Genomic DNA, 20167 nt, shown 5'->3' on the forward strand with positions numbered 1-20167 from the left:
CCTCGAGGACTGGTTAACACCTAAATCATGACGATCGAGGCTATGCATGTTCTTCCACAGACAAGCGATAGTTAGCGACAGTTTGTTCGGATAACCCGGGCGCTTTCTCGTGTGTATCAGGCCAAAAGCAGATTTATAAGACGTACCAGCAGGATCAGATGGGAATTTGGAACAGCTGGACGCGAGGAAGCCATGAGCCGTGAGCAAACGTTTCCGCGTGGTGGACACGTGACCGTGATTTTGTGCCCATTTCACGCCTCTTGGAGTTTCATGCGTCCTTCGGGTTCCAGCGACTTGTGGACGAGTTACTGCATTTGCAGTCAGCGTCATTGACCTTAATACGAGATGCTTTATTTGAGCGTTAGGTACGTCATTATTGCGATACGGAGCAATCCGCGGCCCACTGGCAGCGATTCGACAATTAATGGCAACAGAACTGGCGGTGCGAAGTTGCTGCCTAGAGACCCTGAGTGCTATGGACACTGGATTCACAGCTGAACGACGATCGCATTCAATTGACGCTTGAGCGAGGGGGGTCTAATTGAGCACCGCAACGAAGGTCAATTGCAGCGTGCTGAGACAGACATGAGGTTCATGTCGAACATCGTGCTAAGTAGCGCTGGAATGAATGTCGAATGCTATTTCAGTAAAGGACGTCATTTCTACGACAGTCGCTTCTGCATGTTTCTAATGGATGTGGGATGCATCGCCTTCGCTTCAAATCTGCACGGACTCACCTCGAATTGCACTATGCATACAAACATCAGCGAAGTCGTGAGGCTTCGCAAAAGAAAGTCTACAGGGACAAACGGCTCCTTGATACACGGTGATGTTTAAATGCTCCACGAGGCTTTGAATATTTGGAGATATTGCACAGTTGTCGATAACTCTGTTGATCGTCTTTCTACTAAATCATGCAAGGGATGCGAGAGGAGCAAGGTCATTGAACCTCACATGTGTGCTCGCCCGATCTGGGTTCTCTATTACATCTTCTTGCCCAATTGAGCAACATCTATTCCTTGAGGGGCCGATCAGGTTGTGCATGGATATCCGGAGCCTGCGCGAGCTGAAGGGATTGTAACGCATACTGCTTACAGGAGACTACAATGAGCCTGGTTGGATTGCTCTGTCGTGCGCTTCGTTTCTGCACAAGGGGGCGAATCTGCTGATCAGATACTTTTGAGCATAAGAATCGCAAGTATGCAGATTAATCCACAGGAAATTAAGGGGGTCAAGAGTCTAACGTCCAAGGCGTCACCATCTCAAGTTGTTGATCGCTATATAGCCGAGGGTGTCGATTCAGCACTTGCAGCTTGAATCAATCCTGGCATGCCCTTTAGCCCTCGTTCTGAAAGTTTGAGAATCAGGCCGCGACGGTTATGCAGCCCTCGGATAGCTCTTTAGCATTTTATTGCTTCTGAAATAAGGAAGCATGATAGCACGCAAGCAAACCAGTTCAAATGAAGGGAGCAGCAGAAGGATTGATGACCGAGTAACAATCCAGTACTTATGATCTTGATCGAATAATGGTCGGTGAGAGATGTCCAAATAGAGGCAAACAAGGTGCACATCTCTCTTCCCGCGTCGGGCCTGGGTCTTTCTGTCCCTCGCTGCCGCCATGTACAAGATCATCCGACGTATTTCCAGCTCCTTTTTCCCCCGACCAGACCGCCCATGGAGCGAAGACGGTAAGGCCCTTCATTTCACGCTGCAAACACGCGTCTCACGCGTGTTATAGCCACGTCGAACGCACCGCAGATCGGCCGGAAACGACGGCTCAGCTCGACCGAGCCGGATCCCGATGGCGAGCCTTCTGTTGCGAAGAAACCGAGGGGGGACTCCGCAGACGCGTCTGAGGACGCGTCGCAGAGAGAGGAGTCGCCCGCGCGGGCGCAGGAACAGGAGACGGCGGAGGTGAAGGATGTCACGAAGGGCGTACGCGATGTCGAGCTTGAGGAGAGCAAGGCGGAGGTATCTGAGCCTGTCGCTGATGCAGATGCTGCTGCGATCCCTCTTCCGGAGTCCCCGACGCTGCAGCCGGCGCCAGAAGCCGAGACGGAAGCAGTTCCGTCGGAAGAGCTGCCCGCGGGCGTTGCTCAAGAGTGCATTGCCGAGAAGTCGGACGCATCAGAGGGTACTTCCTCGGAGCCCAACTCCTCGACTGCACTCAGCAACGATGCACAGACCTCAGAGGAGATCGAAGGCGTAGCCAAGCGGGTCGACGAGCAGGAGGAGATCCCAGGGCTCACTGCGAGCGCGGAGAAGAAGACACCGGAGGCCATCTTCTTGACAAAGACAACGGACGATACGAGTAATGCCGCCCAGAGCACGACACAACCAGCGCAGGAGCTGTCTGCTACCGCTGAAGCCTCGTAACCACGCAGTGGCTTTATTGGATATCTTCCCATATTCACCATCCGCACCACAATCCTTACGTTGCTTATATCTACGGAGTCTAATCTATACCAGTCTATCCCTGTGTTGTGCTGTTCTTGTACGTGTACTGACACTGGATATTATCGCTCATATCCAACCCCAGTTACAGTGTTTGTGTACGTTCACTTATACAAACGATATTCATCATATGAGGCCCCCGACGTTATGTTCTCTCACTTGTGTTTCGTTACCGTTGGAAGGGTTTAACCCCATTCCATTCATGCCTATAAGCCCATCTATGCTGATGGTTCCTTTATCTGCTTAGAGACACCCACAACCTATACTGAACTTGGCTTGCTGGATGCTGCTCGAATGAAAGGTACGTCTTCATTACTATCAAATAATATATGTCATGCTCATACTGATCCAGCAGTTCAGCTCGATTAGACTCAGCATAGCTGAGGATTACGTCGCGATCATCTTGTGGACGTTTGACTTGACGTCCACCCCCTTACATACGAGAACCTGGGCCTGTCTTGTAGTGATGGTGAGTTGCATTACTTCACTGTCGAGCTCGATCGAAAATGTTGGCACTTCTGCAGATCTAGAGTGGGATAAATGGCGCGGTTGTACCGAGCCAAAATTCACAATTGACGGTAGTGTCCCAGGATACTATTGTGGAAGTGATTCGCGTAGCTGATATTACGGGGCTCGGTAAGGGCGCTATATATACTACTCCACGAATACCAAACATATGTATGTGTAGCAAAGCGTATGTCAAATGGGTATGCCCGTGGCGTGTTGGGCGCCGTCAAAGTGATCACGTCAAAGCGTTACCTGATAGTAGTGGCGCAGGCTTTTTCCATGCCTCAGCACGAACTATAACAGATACTCTGTTGAAAGATGTGGTGTTTGAGAAATAGTACAAGTCGGAGTAAAGCGCCATGATTACGGTTCGGATGCACATGTCTGATGGTCTGTATGTCATATTGACGCAAGGCATATGTGCGAATGGTAAAGGGAAAGATGCTCGAGGCTGATCGACGCCACCGTTCAATATCTTATCGCGAGGAGGGGACGGAGTGAGGAGCGGTGGTGATCCGAGGCAGCGTGGGACACGAATGCGGGTTTGAAGGACCACGCAAGGGGGCGCGGGCGTGTTCTATTCGCGCTCGGGCCCGCCCCTTGCGGGGACAGCCTCAAGGTGCACACACATTACCACAGACAGGGAGACTCGTAAGAGAAATGGAGAAGAGACCAGGCAAATAGACCAGGCAAATAGACTAGGCAAAGAATCAATACATATGTAAGGGAGGTGGGAGGGAAAGAAAACTGGAGCTACGGGGCAACGCTGCGAGCGATGCGTGAGACGGCTGTGTCCGAAATGTATCGTAAGTAGGGAAACTGCGAGCGATGCGTGAGACGGCTGAGGCCTCCGCATGCGTGTATATATACATAGGGAGGTCATCAGCGACGACAATAAGCGAGGGGACGGTGGCGACAAAGAGAACGAAAGCGTAATGCGTAGAAGACGGTTCAAAGGGTATTTGCAAGAGGCCAATAGCTTTGATGGGATCGAGATTGTCCGTCGACGCATTGACCCAATGCATTCCCCAAACCCCCGAATGCACTGCTCAACTGTGATTCTGACTGCTAGTCGATCTTGCTCAATTTCTCGGATTGCGGGAACAACAAAGACCAACCCTGTATACTCGAGTGTACTTGCGTTTCGCTCTACGGACCATTCTGATGAGTGGTCGGTTTCAGAGCTCGGCATCGTCCACGTGAGGCCTTTATTGTGGGAAGGAGGTCTGTGGCGCTTCTGGTGGCGGTTGAACCGGTGCCCGCTTGGTTCGGTCGCCACAGGGCCGGCACGTATAAAAGGAGGCTGGCGAGACCGAGAATGCCATCTCTGCTCCGCTTACACTCCGTGACTCAGACGACATGTCGGACGCACTCTCCCTGCAAGCTCGTTCGCCCGTCACAAATACTGGTGAATAAATTTACTTCGCCTCTTTCACGGTGGTACTAAGCTGTGTGTGGCTGAAATTCTATCTTTGCATACAAGAAAATGATGTGCTTGTAGACTATGTCTATGCTCGTCAACTATTCCCCTGCGCGAAGGGCTTACCACTTTATTGGCCGGAGCCGAATGGGAACGCTACAATCGCCGTAGGCGATGTAGGGTTCTTTTACGACAGGAAATTCGTCCGGTTATTCAATGCTCTCAGGAACGCAAATGATCCTGTCAATGGACTCATTCAGGAAAACTGCGAGTACAAACCTTTCGATCGCGGCAACGACGTAAAGAAGGAGAAGATGTGTGTAAATCGACATTTATGTAGCAGGAGCGTGAAAGTGGAGGAAGAGTGAGTGGTTCCTTTGTCTCGGCACGTAGGGTTTCTTCCTGATTGGATGCGGCTAGACTCAGTCGCGATGGAGAGACATGGGAACACCTCAAGTTCCGCTCCATGGGTGATGAGGGGGCATTCATCCTTCTTGCTGACCCCGCCACCGAAGAGTATCTCGTTCCGAGCCCAAGATTATATGAATATATCCACAAGCAAATCAAAATCTGGATGCCGTCTATCAAAAAGGAAAATTCTTGCCCAATCGACGACGTCATATTCGTTTTGGGAGATGTAAAGACCAGCGCATGGGCTTTCAATGTCTTCCTTCCTAATAGCGAAGAAGCCACGATATCAATCAACTCCGCTTGCGCTGAGACGGAACCCAGCTCGTGGGCCTTTACTCGTGTCAGACCAGTCGATCCAAAGAATGAATGTGACCAGAGCATCTTCATGCACTATTGCAGAATGAAGAGAAGAGCGCCCCCGCCATCTGACGCACCCAACAACGAGCAGAACTGGGATATAAAGGAACATGAGGTAGTCATTCTCTCGCCATCCGACGCACCCGACGACGAGAAAAACTGGGATATGGAAAAAGAAGAGGTAGCCATTGTCTCGGATCTACCACCAGACTCGGAGGTACGTAAGCCACCGATAAGCTCCTGTCACATTTCACAGACCGTGATAACGAAGTCTATATTCTACGACCCTGTTGAGCATGTGTTGGACTACATCTTAGAGGTAATTCGTGTTGGAACAACGGTGCGAACGGCGCGGGGGCGCGTTTGTCCACGGGCGTAGCGATGCCCGTCAGGGACAATCGCGTGCGGTACGTACATCGCGCGGGGTCGTTATATACTACGATAGGGGCCTCCGGCCCCCGGCTACTCGCGCGCCCGAGCTTGCGAGCTCGTTCCTGACCGCGCGGGTCAGCGCGTTTCAACAATTCGCACATTCTTTTCGGGAAAACACAGCAATTTATTGCATGCAGGACTTCGGCGTCAAGGTTGCGATCGCAAGTGATATAGACATCATCTGCGTGTATAAAGTTGGTATCCATCTTATTATGTGCTGAGACCTGTACTAACGCCAATATCAGAATCATGATATACCAGAGGATCTCGCAACATTGCCAAAATTACTTCGCGAATACAAAATACGAGTCGTGAAAGGGGGTCGTCAGTGACACAATTCTCACGTTCAAAAGTCCCTGGCTAATAATTTCCCTAGTTGGCATGCTAGACTTTGACGCGCCCGCAGCTTAGCTGCTGAATCTGATGCAATTGCAGTGCCGTAATTGGCCTCTTGGCATCGCTTGACTCTTGTAGTATATATATCAGCTCTCGAGCCCCATTTGAGCTTACGGTCGCGATGTCGTTCATAATTTCTCAAGGACTGCAATACCACATTTACCCACCATTGAACCGTGAACGTAATACATTTTCGAATGTGCACATTGAACTTGATTCTTATCACGACAATTAGCAACAACACTGAGAACTAGAGCCAAAAACCATAACACGTAGATGTCGGTGGGGATGGAAGGATCAAATCCCACGCTGCTGCAAGTGAAACTAGAAGTATCGGTTGCGTAGAGTCAGTTGCTGCCGGAATTGATGATAGATGTGCTCACCTAGTTTGAGAAACGCATGAGCGCTACGCTTTTTTGCATGCTATTGTTGAACTTGTGTGTCACCAGAGCAATGTGTTGTGACGCAACAATGAAGGCGGTGGCTACAGCAGACAAAAGACCAGCCTGCAGGGCATGGTGATGAGATTGTGCAGAACGGTGCAGAACGGCCAATGAATAGAGGCATCCAGCCCGACCGCGCGACGCTCCTCCTTGCTCATGAACGCGGCCGGCTTCGTGCAATCGCCCGACGTCAGCTCCGCGCCATCGCGCACGCCTTCCAGCCCTGCAGCGATCACGCTCGCGAGGGCGAGGTACGGGTTCGCCGTCGCGTCGACGCATTTCAGCTCAAAGTGGTGTGCGCCCGCCGGCCCGCACAGCCGCACGGGCGCGTCCTTGTTGTCCGGCACGACAACGGACGATGCGCCCAGAGCGCGCCGACACAACCCGCGCATCAATGCCTCAATATTCGTCCGTTTGTCGAGGTCTACCCCGTTTGCTTCCGCAAGCAATAGCAGACAGCGACGACCTCTGCACTCTACTATACAACGAATCCTTTCTGAGCAGGATCCATATATCGTCAATTACCGACCCTGGTCGGTAGACGAGGGGACCACAGCAAGCGTCTACTCAGTAGCCCGTCTCTGCACCACTGCCGACTCCTACCGCGAGCTTCTGCCCTACTTTTCCGAAGTGTATACTTTCCGAGGGGAGGTCTATCTATATTCGTTTTGCTGTAACATGTCCGTTATCGTCAATCACGCCCATCCTCAGGGAGTCCCACGCTGAGTCAATCATTTCTCACGCGAAAGTTCCGACCGTCGATGAGACAATGGGGGCGCTGTGCATACAAGTTGTTTGGTCAAACATACGGATGTGTTCATCGTAGGAAGCGTTTAGGAAGTAGCTATGTACACGAGGTCAGCGGAGACGTCTGCCTACAATGCCATAGAGTAGTTGATCTTTCACCCCAGACCGCCTGAGACGTGCTCATTTAGTAGGGTAATTCCCATTCCAGCTCAAAAGTGGGTAAGGATGCTGAACCAGGAAATCTCGTGGATCGAATAGGCTATACAGACAGTCAGATACAGTAAGTACAATCGGCCGAGATCTGATTTCAGATAGGTCAACAGAAGTAAACAACTCTAGGTGTCAACAACATTATTGAACGATCAGCCCTTCCTTGCCATGAAGGAACTGAGCAGAGCTGGTACAACAAATGGTGCAAAATCGTAAATGAATTGTGCATGGTGCGCAGCTCAAAATCTTACTCACATCAGATGAAATTCAGTCTGTCGGTCCCATACAGCTTCACTATCGTCTCGGTGAACCTAGCCACTTCGTCCTTGTTGTGGAGCAATCCCGGAGTGAGGCGGTCTACCAGCTCGTTGGTTACAGACCAGACCCTCGCCTCCGGTAACAAATCCTTCAAGTCGGGAGAGAATACCGGCTCCACGAGCATTCGCAAGTAGGGAATGGCATCGATTCCTTTCTCAATGTCCTGCTGATCCTTGCCCACCTTCTGCCTCTCTTTTGGTAGTCTTTCTGCCTCCGCTTGCATGTCAGCACATTTCTCGTCCCATCCCGCCGTCTCCGCCCAAACCTTGTCCTTGTAGTACTCCGATGCCACCAGGCGGCGCTCGGCTTCGTCGGAACCTTGCACGAATTTCGTGACCAGCCTGAAAGCGTCGTCCAATTGTTCCCATGCGCTCCGGGCCATGTTCTGCGCGACTTCCAGCAGTTTTTTCAGGACGTCCAGGGCTGCGGGGTGATCTGAAAAAAGAAGATCTACGCTCGCGGCACCCTGTAGCGCCGAAAGGAGAGTCAAGTCGGCCTCCTTATGACGCCCACAGGCCATCAGTAACTCCATGGTGATGTGAATATGTAGGTTGTAGTCTTGTTGCTCCACGGCGTAAGAAAGGTACGGGACCAAGATCGTAAATGCTACGGGTGAAATTTTATGAGCATCAGACAACTAGAAATACGAGTAGAAATACCTCTGTCATCGAGGTCTTTCACGAAACGCTTCATGTTCTGAAGGACGAGTCGTAGGAGAACCTTGAGGTATCTAGGCCTGTAATTACCCAGAGTGGCAGAACCGAGGAATACGATAAGGCTTTGAAATATTTTAAGGCTGCTCTTCTCGAGTAGTTGCTTTATGAGCTCGAGGAATGTCTCTGGGATCTCCTCTTGGTCGATGTGGCCCATAAGCGTGCCGATTGCATCCGTGACGAGAGCCTCGAACTTCGTGGCGATGTTGACCTCTGACCTCTCCGGATCCCTGGCATTGTACAATTCGTGCAATACGACGGAGGTGTCCGAGAGAGGGGAGACCTTGACATATGGCCGTAAGACCTCTTGCAGCATCACCCAGCTATCGTTCAGGATGAGGGCGTTGTCCGCAGCAGCAAGTAGTGTTGCATCGGTCACAGTCTTATCACGATCTGTCATATGATGTCTCTCGTACTCAAGCCACCCTTGGAATATTTTTCTCCTGTATCGCGCGATTGAGATTCATCTTGAGACTTATTGAATAGTATACCTACAGTCCGCCCTCGTTAAGAGCATGCCCATATTTTCCCTGTTCTTGTTGCGTCTTCTGAAGTTCAGGATACGGTGTATTGTCCGCTCTATCAGAGCTTGTTGCAGCTCGGTGCATCACGCGCAAAAGCCTGCCTCCTTGTAAAGTTGCATTCCAGCATAAGGCTAGTGAAGACATACCCGATTATCCACTGAGGCGCCGTAACGACGGCCTCGATCATCGTTTCTGCAAGCTTGCTAGTGAATCAGATATCATTGAGCCGCTGCCAGGTAACCTGCTGTGCCACCGAACATACCCAAAGTACAATGTTGCCCATTCTATGAGTCTTGACGACTCTCTGGAAACCATGAATATGCAGCCAATGCTCTCTTATCGGCGCGCTCACCGTATCAGCGTCAATATATTCATGATGAAGAGCGCTTGCGGAGATTTGTAAGGGCAGTGAACATCGAAGACCGGCCAAATTGAAATCAGGGCAGAGAAAAGCAAGAGCAGCCCGACCACAGTGGACACAGTCGCAGTGACGGGAGTTCGAACATGTTGTAGGAGGAGGACAAGTCCCAAGAGGAAGATTATAAGGGCTAGTTGTAACAGAATAGGTACCACGCCCATAATTATCTCGACCCCGTAGCGATTGTATCCTTGGTACCTGCAGTACCAGATGACCACACTGTCGCGAGCAATGTCGGTCAGGTATTTGGGGTAGCATGCTGGTTAAGCCATTGCTTGGCATATATCGCGATCGACGCAGCAGCAAGACTGAGAACCAGGGCCAGGAACCACAACGCGTAGATGTCGGTGGGGATGGAAGGATCCAAAACCGACGCTGCCGCGAGCGACGCTAGGAGCATCGGTTGTGTAGAGTTGATATACGTGGTTTGGTTGCTGCCAGAATTGATAGTGAAGCTGCTCAGCTGGCTTGAGATATGCATGAGTGCTAGAATTTGCAGGCTGTTGTTTGTTCCCAGAGTGATGTAGTATGCGACAACGAAGGCGGTAACTGCAGCAGAGAAAAGACCAGCCTGCGGGACATGATGATTATCGGTGATGGGACGGAGTAGAACGGTGCAGAAGGACTAACAAATAGAAGCATCGCATTTAGCTCTTCATGCCACTTAGCAGTCAGTCGCTTCTCGTGGTCCCACAACAAGAGAGCGCAAACAAGCCAAAGTCGAGGACGAGAGTTGTCATCTATTGACAGCTGCGGATCGCCTGCCTGTGGATTACCGAGTTGAGAGGACAAGGTCTATAGAGGGGCTGTTACATACATTAAGCGTTAAGCGGCGCGTTTCGGGAGACGTGTACAGAAGTCGTTGGCTCGAGGGACTGTGTGCGTAGGGGGGGAGAGACATCGTAGTTGTGAAGGACAGTTGGGGTGTCCACTAATCCTGCGATGCTCGACAAATAGCTCTTTTTTGAATGTGTGGGCGAACCTTATGGGAGGCTCTGATTCGACATGACCACTTTTGTCACAACGGCGTTGCCTCGCTATAGCCACTCATGTCGTCCTGTTGAATTAAACTCGCCAAATGTAGGCATTTAAAGACCACGCCGGAAAGCACGGAGGTGCTCACGGTGAACTCGCGGCATCATGTCAGGAGGCTTTACCTTGACCTAGCTTATTCTGTGTGCTGGCGCACAGGGTATCAGCCCGTTCACAGTCTGCGACTTGCCTCGTTAACAGACGGCGTCGAAAGCAGCACCGAAGGATCAGTGAAGCTGCCAATATAACATGTGGGATTGCCTCGCTGATAATGTGCGATCGGCATCATGGTGTTGCTTTTCTTGTGACGTGTCATGGAAGGGTTGCATGAGATAAGAAGACAAATCATCTTCTGCCGCATTGCCTGGATGGGTGCCGAATCCTGATATTCTCATCTAGATACCATTTCACAGCTCTAAACATTCATTAGCAGATCACCATCGTTGTATATATCAATAGCCTCAAGACACTTACGTAGAGATAAACATGCATACATATCATCAGTTGAGTACCCATCTGGCCTGTGAGCCCGCTGATCACCAGAGGGGGATGACAGGAAACAAAACATCCTGCGCGGAACAAGTGCATCTCGAGTGCTATCCGAAAGAGGACTAGGACTCCTCGACTCGGGTGGGTATCGAACCTCCGACCCCCGATCTGTCAAGGGGTCGGACATAAGTCGTCTTGACCACATCCGCAGCGATAGGTGGGCAGCGAAATACTGCGATCCGCCTACACGGGGGTTGACGCTATGCACCGGCCTTCAAGGCTCAATGAGTCAGATCGGGCAGATTGTTGAATTGACCCTGGTCCGTGGGCACGGCAATGGGGAATTTAGACTCTCATGTGGCGCGGTCAGGCTTTCTACACGCAAAAGGAAACACACGTATACTTTTGGATATGTCAAGAAATATGCTCGTGGCCGACGTGCAGAACTGCCTTCAGAAATGTTCAATGAGGCGCGTAACCTCTTCCTCCTCAGTGCCCGCAGACGTCAAGTACGTCTGGAAGAACTGCCGCACCACGCAGTTAGCACCCATCTATCTCCAACACAAACAGACGGCGCTCACCTCGTTCACAGAAATATATTTCTCCACGAACTCCTCCCCAAGCTTCTCCTTCAAGTATCCGTCTGCAGCCAACAGCGTCCGCGCATCCTCCACCGTCCGCGGCAGCCGCCCCGGGTTCGCCAGCCCCACCGCGCGACGCTCCTCCTCGCTCATGAACGCGGCCGGCTTCGTGCAGTCGCCCGACGTCAGCTCCGCGCCATCGCGCACGCCTTCCAGCCCCGCGGCGATCACGCTCGCGAGGACGAGGTACGGGTTCGCCGTCGCGTCGACGCACTTCAGCTCAAAGTGGTGTGCACCTGCTGGCCCGCACAGCCGCACGGGCGCGTCCTTGTTGTCGGTGCCCCAGCATGCGTACGTGCCGCCTGACCATATCCCGTCGACGACGCGGGCGTACGACGCGTACGTCGGTAGGATGAGCGCGCACAGTGCCGGGAGGTGTGCGAGCAGCGTCTGCAGGAAGGCGCGCTCGGTCGCGCTCATCGCTGGCCCGAACTTGGTGGCGCGAGCCGAGGGCCCGTCGGCTTTGGCAGAGTGTACGGAGAGGTGCGTGTGTGCGCCACTGCCGCCTGGTAGATGGTCAATGTGAGCGCAAATAGAGGCCATGTCCGGGAAGAGGGCGTACAGTTGTCACTGTGCAGACGCGGGGCAAACGTAGCACGCAGCCCATGTTTGCTCGCAATGTTATAGATGGTCTCACGCGTGTGCACGATAGCATCTGCCGCCTCGAGTGGAGTCAAGGGTCCAGTCACGACCTCATACTAACGCAACCGTCAGCGACACATCGAGAATGTATAGAGCCCGACATACTTGACCCGGGGCGGCCTCTGCGTGGTACATCTGCAGCTCAATGCCTGCCTCTAAGAGCGCATCGGCAATCTCCTCCATGACTTTCGTCTCCACTGCGCCAGTTGGGTGCTTCGCAGAGCATGACCAGGCTGCGTTGTTCACCTCGACCGGCTTGGGCGAGATTGCGCTGAGCAGAATGAACTCTGACTCAAATCCGGCTAGGAATGTCAAGCCAGCCGTCTCCTGAGCCTCGCTAGCCGATCGAGCATGGTCACATCAGATATGACTAGATGCTTCACGAGGAACTCGGCACGCACTCGACAATCCTCTTCAACACCGCCCGCGGACACAGCGGGGAAGAGAGGCTTCCTGAAGGAGAGGGCGTCTTCTCCTCGAACCAGCCCATGACGACCGCATGGCCTGGGGCATAGGGGCATACGCGGAAGCTACTGAGATCAAGAGAGTAGATATACTCTCCCGTCCCCAAGAATCCGGGCGCCATCATGGCCCCGACCATACCGAGTGTCGCGTATGCGAGACCGATCCCGGGACGGGACGAAGTGAAGAGTCTCTTAAAGTAAGATACGGGTAGGACACGGAATCGGACGAGATTGGTGAAGTCGACCCATTGGACGCGGACATACTTGATACCTCGCTGCTCCAGGCGCAGATCGTCAACAGACGCGAACGACGCGGTCTGCGAAGGCTTGTACAAGACTCCGTAGGCGGCGGAAGACTGTGTCGAGTCAGAGATGGTCATGATAGCGGGAGATAGGACGATAATGTGCCCAAAAACGGACTCACAGTAAAGCACGTATTTGTACAAGACGCCGCAGGGCGTCCCTGCCAACGAATCGCGCTGTGGAGACCACACGGCTGCGTCCCGCTCCATCAGCTTCCTCGAGTGATACATAGCATGCCAAGGTCGACCCTGCGTATTCCTCGTCTATGTGTCTGTCGACGAGCGAGAGAGATCCCGTGTTTGGAGAGAGTAAGCCGCAAAATGGTAGTGAGAGTTGAGTTGCAGAGTGCGGCACTCTCTCAGAACGAGCAGCAGACAAGTCGAAGAGGAAGCGACTCTGAATCTTATTTGTGCGCGTCTCAGTCTGGCGCTGGCACAACGTCACTGTACAAGGACTCGCTGCTTGTAGAGTTCATTAATATATAGACTCGGCATGGGGCTCGAAGAGAGACCATTCGGAGTGTTTCAAAATATCAAGGTGAACCTGTACATAGTACATAAAAGATCTGGTGTTGGATTTCTGTACTCTTTTATCCGGACAGAACACTGAATCAGAGAGTCGAGTAGTATGTGCTATTACGACAACAACAAATATCGTGAGATTCCAGCAACAGGTTTTGTACAGGACGGATCAGGAGGAGTAAGCTAGGCATGTTGTACAACATATACAGTCATGATAAATGTTGAGGGGTACAAACTGGAATACAAGGGATAGCATGGCGGGATCTGCGGCACGTACACATCTCAATCTGCGTCTCACAAGCCTTCCTTAAGCCTCTCGCGCGTTGCGAATGTGTTCAAGCCATCCGTCAGTAGTTTGAATTGTATGGGGGTCAGCTCGAGGACCCTGTCCAACCACATATTGCGATACGGCTGTGTCGCCAAAATAAGCAGTGCCTTGGCGTCCTCGATGCCCAGCTGTAGCAGCTGGGGAAGGACTCTGTCCACAGGAAGCTTGCATGTAATGAGAAAGTTTCTGACGAGATTTATATCATTCTCATCCGACAGCTTCGTCGTGCAAGATGGCGCGACCTGCGAGGCCATGTTCGACTGGGCAGGTGCATGTGCGATAGCACGCGGCACGGCGCTCTTGTCGCGTACCGCTCTGTAGCTCGAACTTGAAGAGGGCTCCTGTTGCGCCTTCATCGAATCGATCCATGATTTGCGGGATGGTATGATTGATTTACTCACAGATTTGTCTGGGCCACGATATGTGCTTGAGGAAGAGGCGCTTGCCTGGGTCGATCTGAGAGGCGGCCTTCCTATGTATGCGACTGACGCCGATCGGTGTCGCGGAAGGCTCAGCTGCCTCGCCTGCTCAGAGCTTTGTGACGTCTGGAGGAGCCGGTAATGCATGCACTGCTTACTTTGTTCAGCGACTGCTTTTGCACGTAGCTGTGCCTGTCCTTGAGGATAATGCGGGTGATGCGCTCCAGAGGCCAATGATTCTCGTATTTATCGATGTCGGGCCAATGGCGCCGGACCTGGGCAGCGTGACACCCGTTAGTTTGTGAAACACTTACTTTTCTATGAATGGAATGCTATCAACGGTACGCACGTAGTCATCATGATGCTTGAGAGCTCGGCCGTCTTGGTATCTCCAGCTCGAATCCATGTCGAGGTATGCCTGTGTCGAATGACGGGCTATCTCCTAAAGAAGCAGTTGATTGTACACTCTGGTCAATTGGATTGAGCGGCATCGCTTGCTCACCACGAAGGCCTTACAGACGTCCTGGGAAATATCCATCTGTTGACAGAGCGTGATGGCAGCTGCGGATTTGAGGACAGCCTGCGCAACATAGGCAGGCTTGGGGATCAAGTTCTCGTCTTTGCTGCGGGCTGAAGTCCGCGCTTTGCGCAGAAGTGAGTATAAGAGCATATCTCGACTCCGTTGTACTGCACTCACGGCTGGGCATGTTGGCGGCGGTCGCAGAACGAGAGGGGGACCTGTGGGAAGGTAGATATGGGCATTATCACTGTTGAACAACGATGAGGCAGGTGACCCGCTTCGGCTCTATAGTTCCCTTCCAGAAGCACACTCGTTAGTGCTGATAGAGGAAGCTGGGCCCGATAAACCCCGCGTATGTATCGACGCGCCGCGACGCGACGATCACGTGATCAAGTGCAGCATACGGATAGCCTGCACGTGTTTATAGAGCATACATACCGGCGTACGGTGTTCTCCAAGATATGTATTATGGATCACAGGTGCACCTTAGCCGAAGATCTGCCTCGCCCTCTCATAGGAGTATCAGCAGCCTGTGCCCCGCGATAGGCGTGGAGACACTGACGCGAACGTCCACAGGTTTTGCGGATACATGTACGTACCGACAGTGTACGGGAAGCAGTCTGGACAACGGCACACTCAAATTGTAAGTAAGAGTGAGTCTTTTAGGAACGTTAACGTACACTGTGGCAGGGTTGAGAGGACTCAGACAAACGTGGTATATCCTTGTTACTCGATCTCGTTTCTGATACCGCAACAACTTCGATAAACCAAGCCAGTGGTCGAAGACTGGGGCGCTATTTCCCTGGCAAGGCGATGGTCCGCCTCGATGCTGGCACTTGCTCCACTTCTCTGCGAAGGACATACATGAATATATACTACCCAATGGAGGCTGCTGGCCTATTGCTAACACCGTAGCGTGCACCACCTGGTGTAATGCTTCGTGACACCTGTTATATCCCGGACAGACCAGAATTGTTATCTATTAGCGTGCTGGCGGCTGCTACCGTCATACATCCTGCCAGTACATATGTACGGGAAGGCCCTCGCCCAGATTCGCATACTCGCTAATTGACCTCTTTAGTTCATGGACGACGTCTTACGATATTTAAGATATCTGAGCCATTGAAGCCGCGAACAGGACAACAGCCTCCCGTAAGGAGGGCGTGATCTGACATCCGTCCCAGATCTCTGTGTTGATCATTAACAGCCCTGCCGAGACTTGTTCCTAGCATATCATTCAACCTGCTGTGTGCATTCGACATGTCGTTTCTCCTGATAGTGCCCAGTCCCCCTCAATAATTTCGGTGCAAACTTCGACAACAGCTACCTTCAACGAACAGACGCAGATGGGGGGTGTCATGGAGCCCGTCACCTACCTGTCCTGCCTGACCATGGTCATCATGGGCTACCCATGGTACGCCTCGATCCGCTGTCCCCTTTTTGTCTGTCTGACCGCCTGCTAGGTTCCTCTACCAGGGCCGCGAAGTGTCCTACTCATCCGTGCTGCAGCGCAGCGTGTCCGCACGGCGCGAGGCGCTGTAAAAGGAGCGCGGAATCGACATAGACGGGTGGCTCGACCTCGTGGCGGAGGAGAAGGCGCTGCGCAAGGAGGTCAGCAAGATCGCGGAAAACTACGACGAGCGGCTGTGGCGCGAGCGGCAGGAGGAGAGCGAGCGGAACGAGGGTGAGCGGCGTAACGTAGAGAGAGGAGAAATCGAAGACGGGCCTAGCGAAAATACCAGAGGAGAGCACCGGCGATGATATCGCGCGTGAGACGCGTTCCAACGAGACCAGTGAAGGTGGCAAGACATGAGACCGGCAGCGGAGGGGGAAGCAACCGGAGCGGGTATGTTTACGCCATGCTCTTGGGAATCATGTCGGCCTGAATACTAGTTATTGTTGTCATTTAGTGAATACGCTATCGATCCAAGATGTTCAATGTTGGTCTTCCGAAGCTAAAGAGGCAAATCAGATCAGCTATGCTCCGCCTGCCGGGTTCCAAACAACGGTTCCCCCAAGTGGTGATTATCACTGTTGAAAAATTGGGACATGCAGCTCATGTCACATTATCCGTAACGTCCCACGTCCGGTGAGCTTACAACTAACAAGAGCGCCACCACTGAGAAAACATTGTCTAGCTCTGTTCGAACTACAGTCGACGATTAGTGTGGTGGCTTACATAGCACTACTATTGCCCATGCTGTACTTGAATCTTTATATAATTTGCTTGCTCTAGGCCGGATCAAACAAAATCCACCCGCAGTGCTTAGCTTTGATCCTTCCTACAATCTAACAACCTCCGGATATAGAGCCACTAGGTAGGGAATCTGCTGTAATCATCAGTAGCAGATGAAGTCTCCCTGTAACGTAGTGAAGTACTGGCACGCGGCCTCGCAGAACACGTTGGTTGTGTTGCAGACCCCGCTGAAGTGAGTGCCGCTGCGTCCGGATAACTCCGTTCTGCATACGCGACCGTTTTCCAGCCCTTACCACGCGACTCGGGATCTTATGAAGGCAGGAAGGGTACGGGACACTTGCTGGGTTGAGGAGGAGTGTTGGAGCTCGCGCTTTGAGTGCGAATCCAGCCTGCCCCACAAGGACTGTACTGCTCTGACATGATTGCTATGTAATCGCTTTGGTTGCGCTTGTGCAGTGCATATGGACCTTTACCTGTTTGATACGATTTACCACATGCATTTGCTTTGGCGATCATAGAATACTACATGTGCGGCTCTCAGTGAGCCCTGTAAACGCATCCCGATCCTCCTATTTACTCGCTGCGCGAATGTCCTACTTCAACAGAAGCCGCGCCGTCCTCTACTACTGGGAAGCAGTACATGTTTCCGCCCAACGAGGCGCAGTACTGGCTTGCGACCTCGCAACTTGATACGTTGGCCATGTTACAGACGCCACTATACTTAGCGCGGTTGCACAAGAACGACTCCGTCCCGCACAAGGAGAAATAAGATGGGGTGCTCGCGTCCAACCAAGTCTGGTAGAAGACGTTCGCGCATAACGCGAATGTCTTGCCACTGTAATCAAACTTGATGTCGATATAGTCGACGTCATTGCATCTTCTGCGGGCCTCGAGCGCAGCGATATCGGCCTGTACGGGGTAGATGGTGTGTGAGCAGAAATGGTCAGGGAGGCACAGCTGCGCCCGTCAATACCTGGCCAGCGTGAGTTCCGCCGCTAAGAATGCTGTTCAGTGAGGGATCACAAAAGACGTCGGATCATGAAAGACTCACTCGACGAGCCGGACGGTAGGGTTGGCCGCGACGTTTGCAGCAGGCAAGAGCACACCGGCGAGGGCGACGACGATGAATGCGCGAAGTTGCATGATGAATGAGTAGTGTGCGGTTGACGACGGATGTTTATATAGCAGAGGACTCCTGCTGGAGGGTACTCTGCGTCGGCACGGAGAGCACCACGCAGTATATATACACATGCCTAACCGCTACAGGGCTGCAGACAACCGAAGTTGGCCATGTTCAGAGTGCCAGTTCTCGCTTCGCAAACATCCAAGTTACGAACCGAAGTGTGGACCCGACCCACATATGTTTATCCCGATAGTGTCTGTTCTGTCATACGCACAATGTTAGGAGTCGATACACACTTGCTGCAGAGCTTCTCGGGTAAGAGCTTCATAGTATTGAGAACATTACTTCGATTATCGGTTGCAATGCAATGCGAGGGATCTTGGCCGTTCTCGTTGCGAACAATCACGTTCGATTTCCATCTTTGTACCGTTCAAGTTCGCTATCCAGCATGCACGCGATCCGGACGCGCGACGTTCAGTTCCTCTGCTTGCGTCGTTAGCAGGACCCTGGGATCGATAGCAGGCCATGGTCTGGAGCCGCTGTGGCGTGCAACAGGGCTAGCATGGATCATGAGCAGAATGTCAGCAGCCCTTGCGAGAGCATACTGAACGGTGGAAGCCGTCACCCTCGGTCCTTGCAGGGCCGCCCCTCCGTTGTCACGAAGGGCTGACACTCCGCCCGCGTGTCTAGATTCACTTATAGACTCTGGTCATACGGATGCCCCAGCTTCAGTGTCTTCTGCATGTTCTGTTGAAGTTCGTCTCGATCAAAAATGATACATCGTGTTTGTCTGAGCTCTGCCAAACAATCGGGTGCAATTCGATAGGATCGGGATCTTGGCCGTTCCCGTCGCAAATAGTTACGTTCGAGTTTTTCTTACCGTTCATGTTCGCCACCCAACGCGCCCGTAAAGCAAACGCGCGACGTTTAGTTCTTCAGCCTGCATCTTTATCGGGGTCAATAACAGACCAAGGTCTGAGGACGCTGTGGGGTATAGATGGCAAGTAAGCACTCCCGCCACTGGCAACGCGCGCAGGCGTGCAACTGCCAATAGGGCTAGCATGGATCATGAGCAAAATGTTAGAACCCCACGAGAGCATACTGAACGGTGGATATCTTCACCCTTGGTCCTTGCAGAGTCCACCCTCTGTTGTCACGGGAATCCGAACATCGAGTTTATCGAATGGGAGCGAACACTCAGGGACCTTCCAATTTGGGAATGCCACCAGCGCCGGAGCGAGATCATCCATGCCGCCCAACTTCAGCGCTTCAGCGTCAACGCATCATGGACAAGGTATGCGAGTCATATAAACGTGCTTGCCGTTGTTCTTTCTAGCTAACCTGACATCAGTGTCGTTAGCACTTGGTCGACGTTCCTCGCGATCCATGCACAAAAAAAGGGAATCCGCGTGTGTTGCCCAAATTTGACGAGTTTCATTCCTGCTTGGCGGACTCGGGCGATCGCCACGGACATGGGTGCAATTTTTCTTTTCCCTTCTGCTGACGCTCTTGTATATGTCTCTCTCAATCCCAAACATGTGCATTTCACGGACGTCCAGCTGGGCACGCGTCGACTCAACCCGCCTATCGTCGTCAACCTTGTCTCAAAGATTAGACACGCACCGCTCAAGCGTTCAGCTGCGGTCGCAGATGAAGCATCCGCTCTCACGGATGGTCAAGACGGCAATAATGAATAAAGGCTCTAGCTACTTTAGCTGATGCACGACTGCCTCCGCGCCTTTGCGCTCCAGCCAACTGATACGTCCGAGCGTTCCACGTTCCCACCGTAAGTACATCTAAGATGCGCTGCCGCTTTCTTCCGCATCGTCCTGGGGTTCTGTCAAAAATCAATCGACAGCCATTCGCAACACCCGAGTGCGGGCGCTCCTCATGCATTGCACGGTTTCGCCGCGCCACGTCGAGGGGCAGGGGACGTATTTCAGTGCTGCTCGTGCTGCTACTGCGGCCTCTGCAGCTCCTGCTAATTCGTGCGTCCCTCTCCACCCAGCCAGACGCGCCACCAGATCTGCCTGCGGATACAACTGAACTGCGCGATACGTAAGAACACGTATCCGCACCAGTTGACTCCGGATCTGTGCACGCCAGTAGCCGGTGCGGAGATCGGACCGCCTGCTGAT

At 52.5% G+C, this 20167-nt stretch overlaps 10 protein-coding genes across 10 annotated transcripts; 4 read left to right on the forward strand and 6 right to left on the reverse strand.

The window, feature by feature from the left end:
* Positions 1 to 1618: 1618 nt before the first annotated feature.
* On the forward strand, positions 1619 to 2376 carry POSPLADRAFT_1061608 (hypothetical protein; the record flags this gene model as incomplete). The annotated part of the gene is made up of 2 exons (XM_024481400.1): positions 1619 to 1688; positions 1739 to 2376. The coding sequence occupies 2 exons, from the start codon at positions 1619 to 1621 to the stop codon at positions 2374 to 2376; spliced, it is 708 nt and encodes a 235-aa protein (XP_024334195.1).
* Positions 2377 to 4320: 1944 nt separating this feature from the next.
* POSPLADRAFT_1157163 (hypothetical protein) lies at positions 4321 to 5802 on the forward strand (the record flags this gene model as incomplete). The annotated part of the gene is made up of 6 exons (XM_024487136.1): positions 4321 to 4369; positions 4463 to 4745; positions 4802 to 5370; positions 5469 to 5556; positions 5595 to 5655; positions 5719 to 5802. 6 exons carry the CDS (start codon positions 4321 to 4323, stop codon positions 5800 to 5802), a joined length of 1134 nt encoding a protein of 377 aa, XP_024334196.1.
* A 558-nt stretch (positions 5803 to 6360) lies between these two features.
* Positions 6361 to 6812, reverse strand: POSPLADRAFT_1157015 (hypothetical protein; the record flags this gene model as incomplete). Its single annotated transcript, XM_024487125.1, has 2 exons — positions 6361 to 6483; positions 6516 to 6812. 2 exons carry the CDS (start codon positions 6810 to 6812, stop codon positions 6361 to 6363), a joined length of 420 nt encoding a protein of 139 aa, XP_024334197.1.
* A 541-nt stretch (positions 6813 to 7353) lies between these two features.
* POSPLADRAFT_1185893 (hypothetical protein) lies at positions 7354 to 8215 on the reverse strand (the record flags this gene model as incomplete). Its single annotated transcript, XM_024489187.1, has 2 exons — positions 7354 to 7564; positions 7633 to 8215. One exon carries the CDS (start codon positions 8213 to 8215, stop codon positions 7634 to 7636), a length of 582 nt encoding a protein of 193 aa, XP_024334198.1. The 3' UTR covers positions 7354 to 7564; position 7633.
* Positions 8216 to 8991: 776 nt separating this feature from the next.
* On the reverse strand, positions 8992 to 10251 carry POSPLADRAFT_1071675 (hypothetical protein; the record flags this gene model as incomplete). Its single annotated transcript, XM_024482460.1, has 7 exons — positions 8992 to 9029; positions 9079 to 9135; positions 9195 to 9236; positions 9285 to 9548; positions 9647 to 9921; positions 9981 to 10145; positions 10168 to 10251. Coding segments are annotated over 7 exons (924 nt in total), but the record flags the coding sequence as incomplete, so codon positions are not given.
* A 1072-nt stretch (positions 10252 to 11323) lies between these two features.
* On the reverse strand, positions 11324 to 12998 carry POSPLADRAFT_1061612 (hypothetical protein; the record flags this gene model as incomplete). Its single annotated transcript, XM_024481401.1, has 5 exons — positions 11324 to 11395; positions 11453 to 12018; positions 12075 to 12210; positions 12260 to 12491; positions 12556 to 12998. 5 exons carry the CDS (start codon positions 12996 to 12998, stop codon positions 11324 to 11326), a joined length of 1449 nt encoding a protein of 482 aa, XP_024334200.1.
* A 548-nt stretch (positions 12999 to 13546) lies between these two features.
* On the reverse strand, positions 13547 to 15005 carry POSPLADRAFT_1041652 (hypothetical protein). The gene is made up of 6 exons (XM_024477948.1): positions 14887 to 15005; positions 14692 to 14831; positions 14539 to 14631; positions 14348 to 14464; positions 14172 to 14294; positions 13547 to 14111 (listed from the first exon to the last, which is right to left on the reverse strand). Exons 1-6 carry the CDS (start codon positions 14894 to 14896, stop codon positions 13737 to 13739), a joined length of 858 nt encoding a protein of 285 aa, XP_024334201.1. The 5' UTR covers positions 14897 to 15005; the 3' UTR covers positions 13547 to 13736.
* A 1095-nt stretch (positions 15006 to 16100) lies between these two features.
* POSPLADRAFT_1061614 (hypothetical protein) lies at positions 16101 to 16470 on the forward strand (the record flags this gene model as incomplete). The annotated part of the gene is made up of 3 exons (XM_024481402.1): positions 16101 to 16123; positions 16173 to 16194; positions 16255 to 16470. The coding sequence occupies 3 exons, from the start codon at positions 16101 to 16103 to the stop codon at positions 16468 to 16470; spliced, it is 261 nt and encodes an 86-aa protein (XP_024334202.1).
* Positions 16471 to 17479: 1009 nt separating this feature from the next.
* POSPLADRAFT_1061615 (hypothetical protein) lies at positions 17480 to 18049 on the reverse strand (the record flags this gene model as incomplete). Its single annotated transcript, XM_024481403.1, has 3 exons — positions 17480 to 17815; positions 17880 to 17901; positions 17958 to 18049. The coding sequence occupies 3 exons, from the start codon at positions 18047 to 18049 to the stop codon at positions 17480 to 17482; spliced, it is 450 nt and encodes a 149-aa protein (XP_024334203.1).
* Positions 18050 to 18914: 865 nt separating this feature from the next.
* Positions 18915 to 19726, forward strand: POSPLADRAFT_1036894 (hypothetical protein; the record flags this gene model as incomplete). The annotated part of the gene is made up of 3 exons (XM_024477180.1): positions 18915 to 19033; positions 19066 to 19323; positions 19390 to 19726. 3 exons carry the CDS (start codon positions 18915 to 18917, stop codon positions 19724 to 19726), a joined length of 714 nt encoding a protein of 237 aa, XP_024334204.1.
* Positions 19727 to 20167: the final 441 nt, after the last annotated feature.

Source organism: Postia placenta (genome assembly GCF_002117355.1).
Source record: "Postia placenta MAD-698-R-SB12 unplaced genomic scaffold POSPLAscaffold_18, whole genome shotgun sequence".
Lineage (NCBI taxonomy): Eukaryota > Fungi > Basidiomycota > Agaricomycetes > Polyporales > Adustoporiaceae > Rhodonia > Rhodonia placenta.

Excerpts from the sequence above, each read along its gene's own strand:
- POSPLADRAFT_1041652 (XM_024477948.1), bottom strand. Across the intron at positions 14,295-14,347 it reads AAAAGCAGTCGCTGAACAAA|GCGAGGCAGCTGAGCCTTCC; the intron begins GTAAGCAGTGCA and ends AGCTCTGAGCAG. Across the intron at positions 14,112-14,171 it reads ATCGTGGCCCAGACAAATCT|GAGCCCTCTTCAAGTTCGAG; the intron begins GTGAGTAAATCA and ends AAGGCGCAACAG.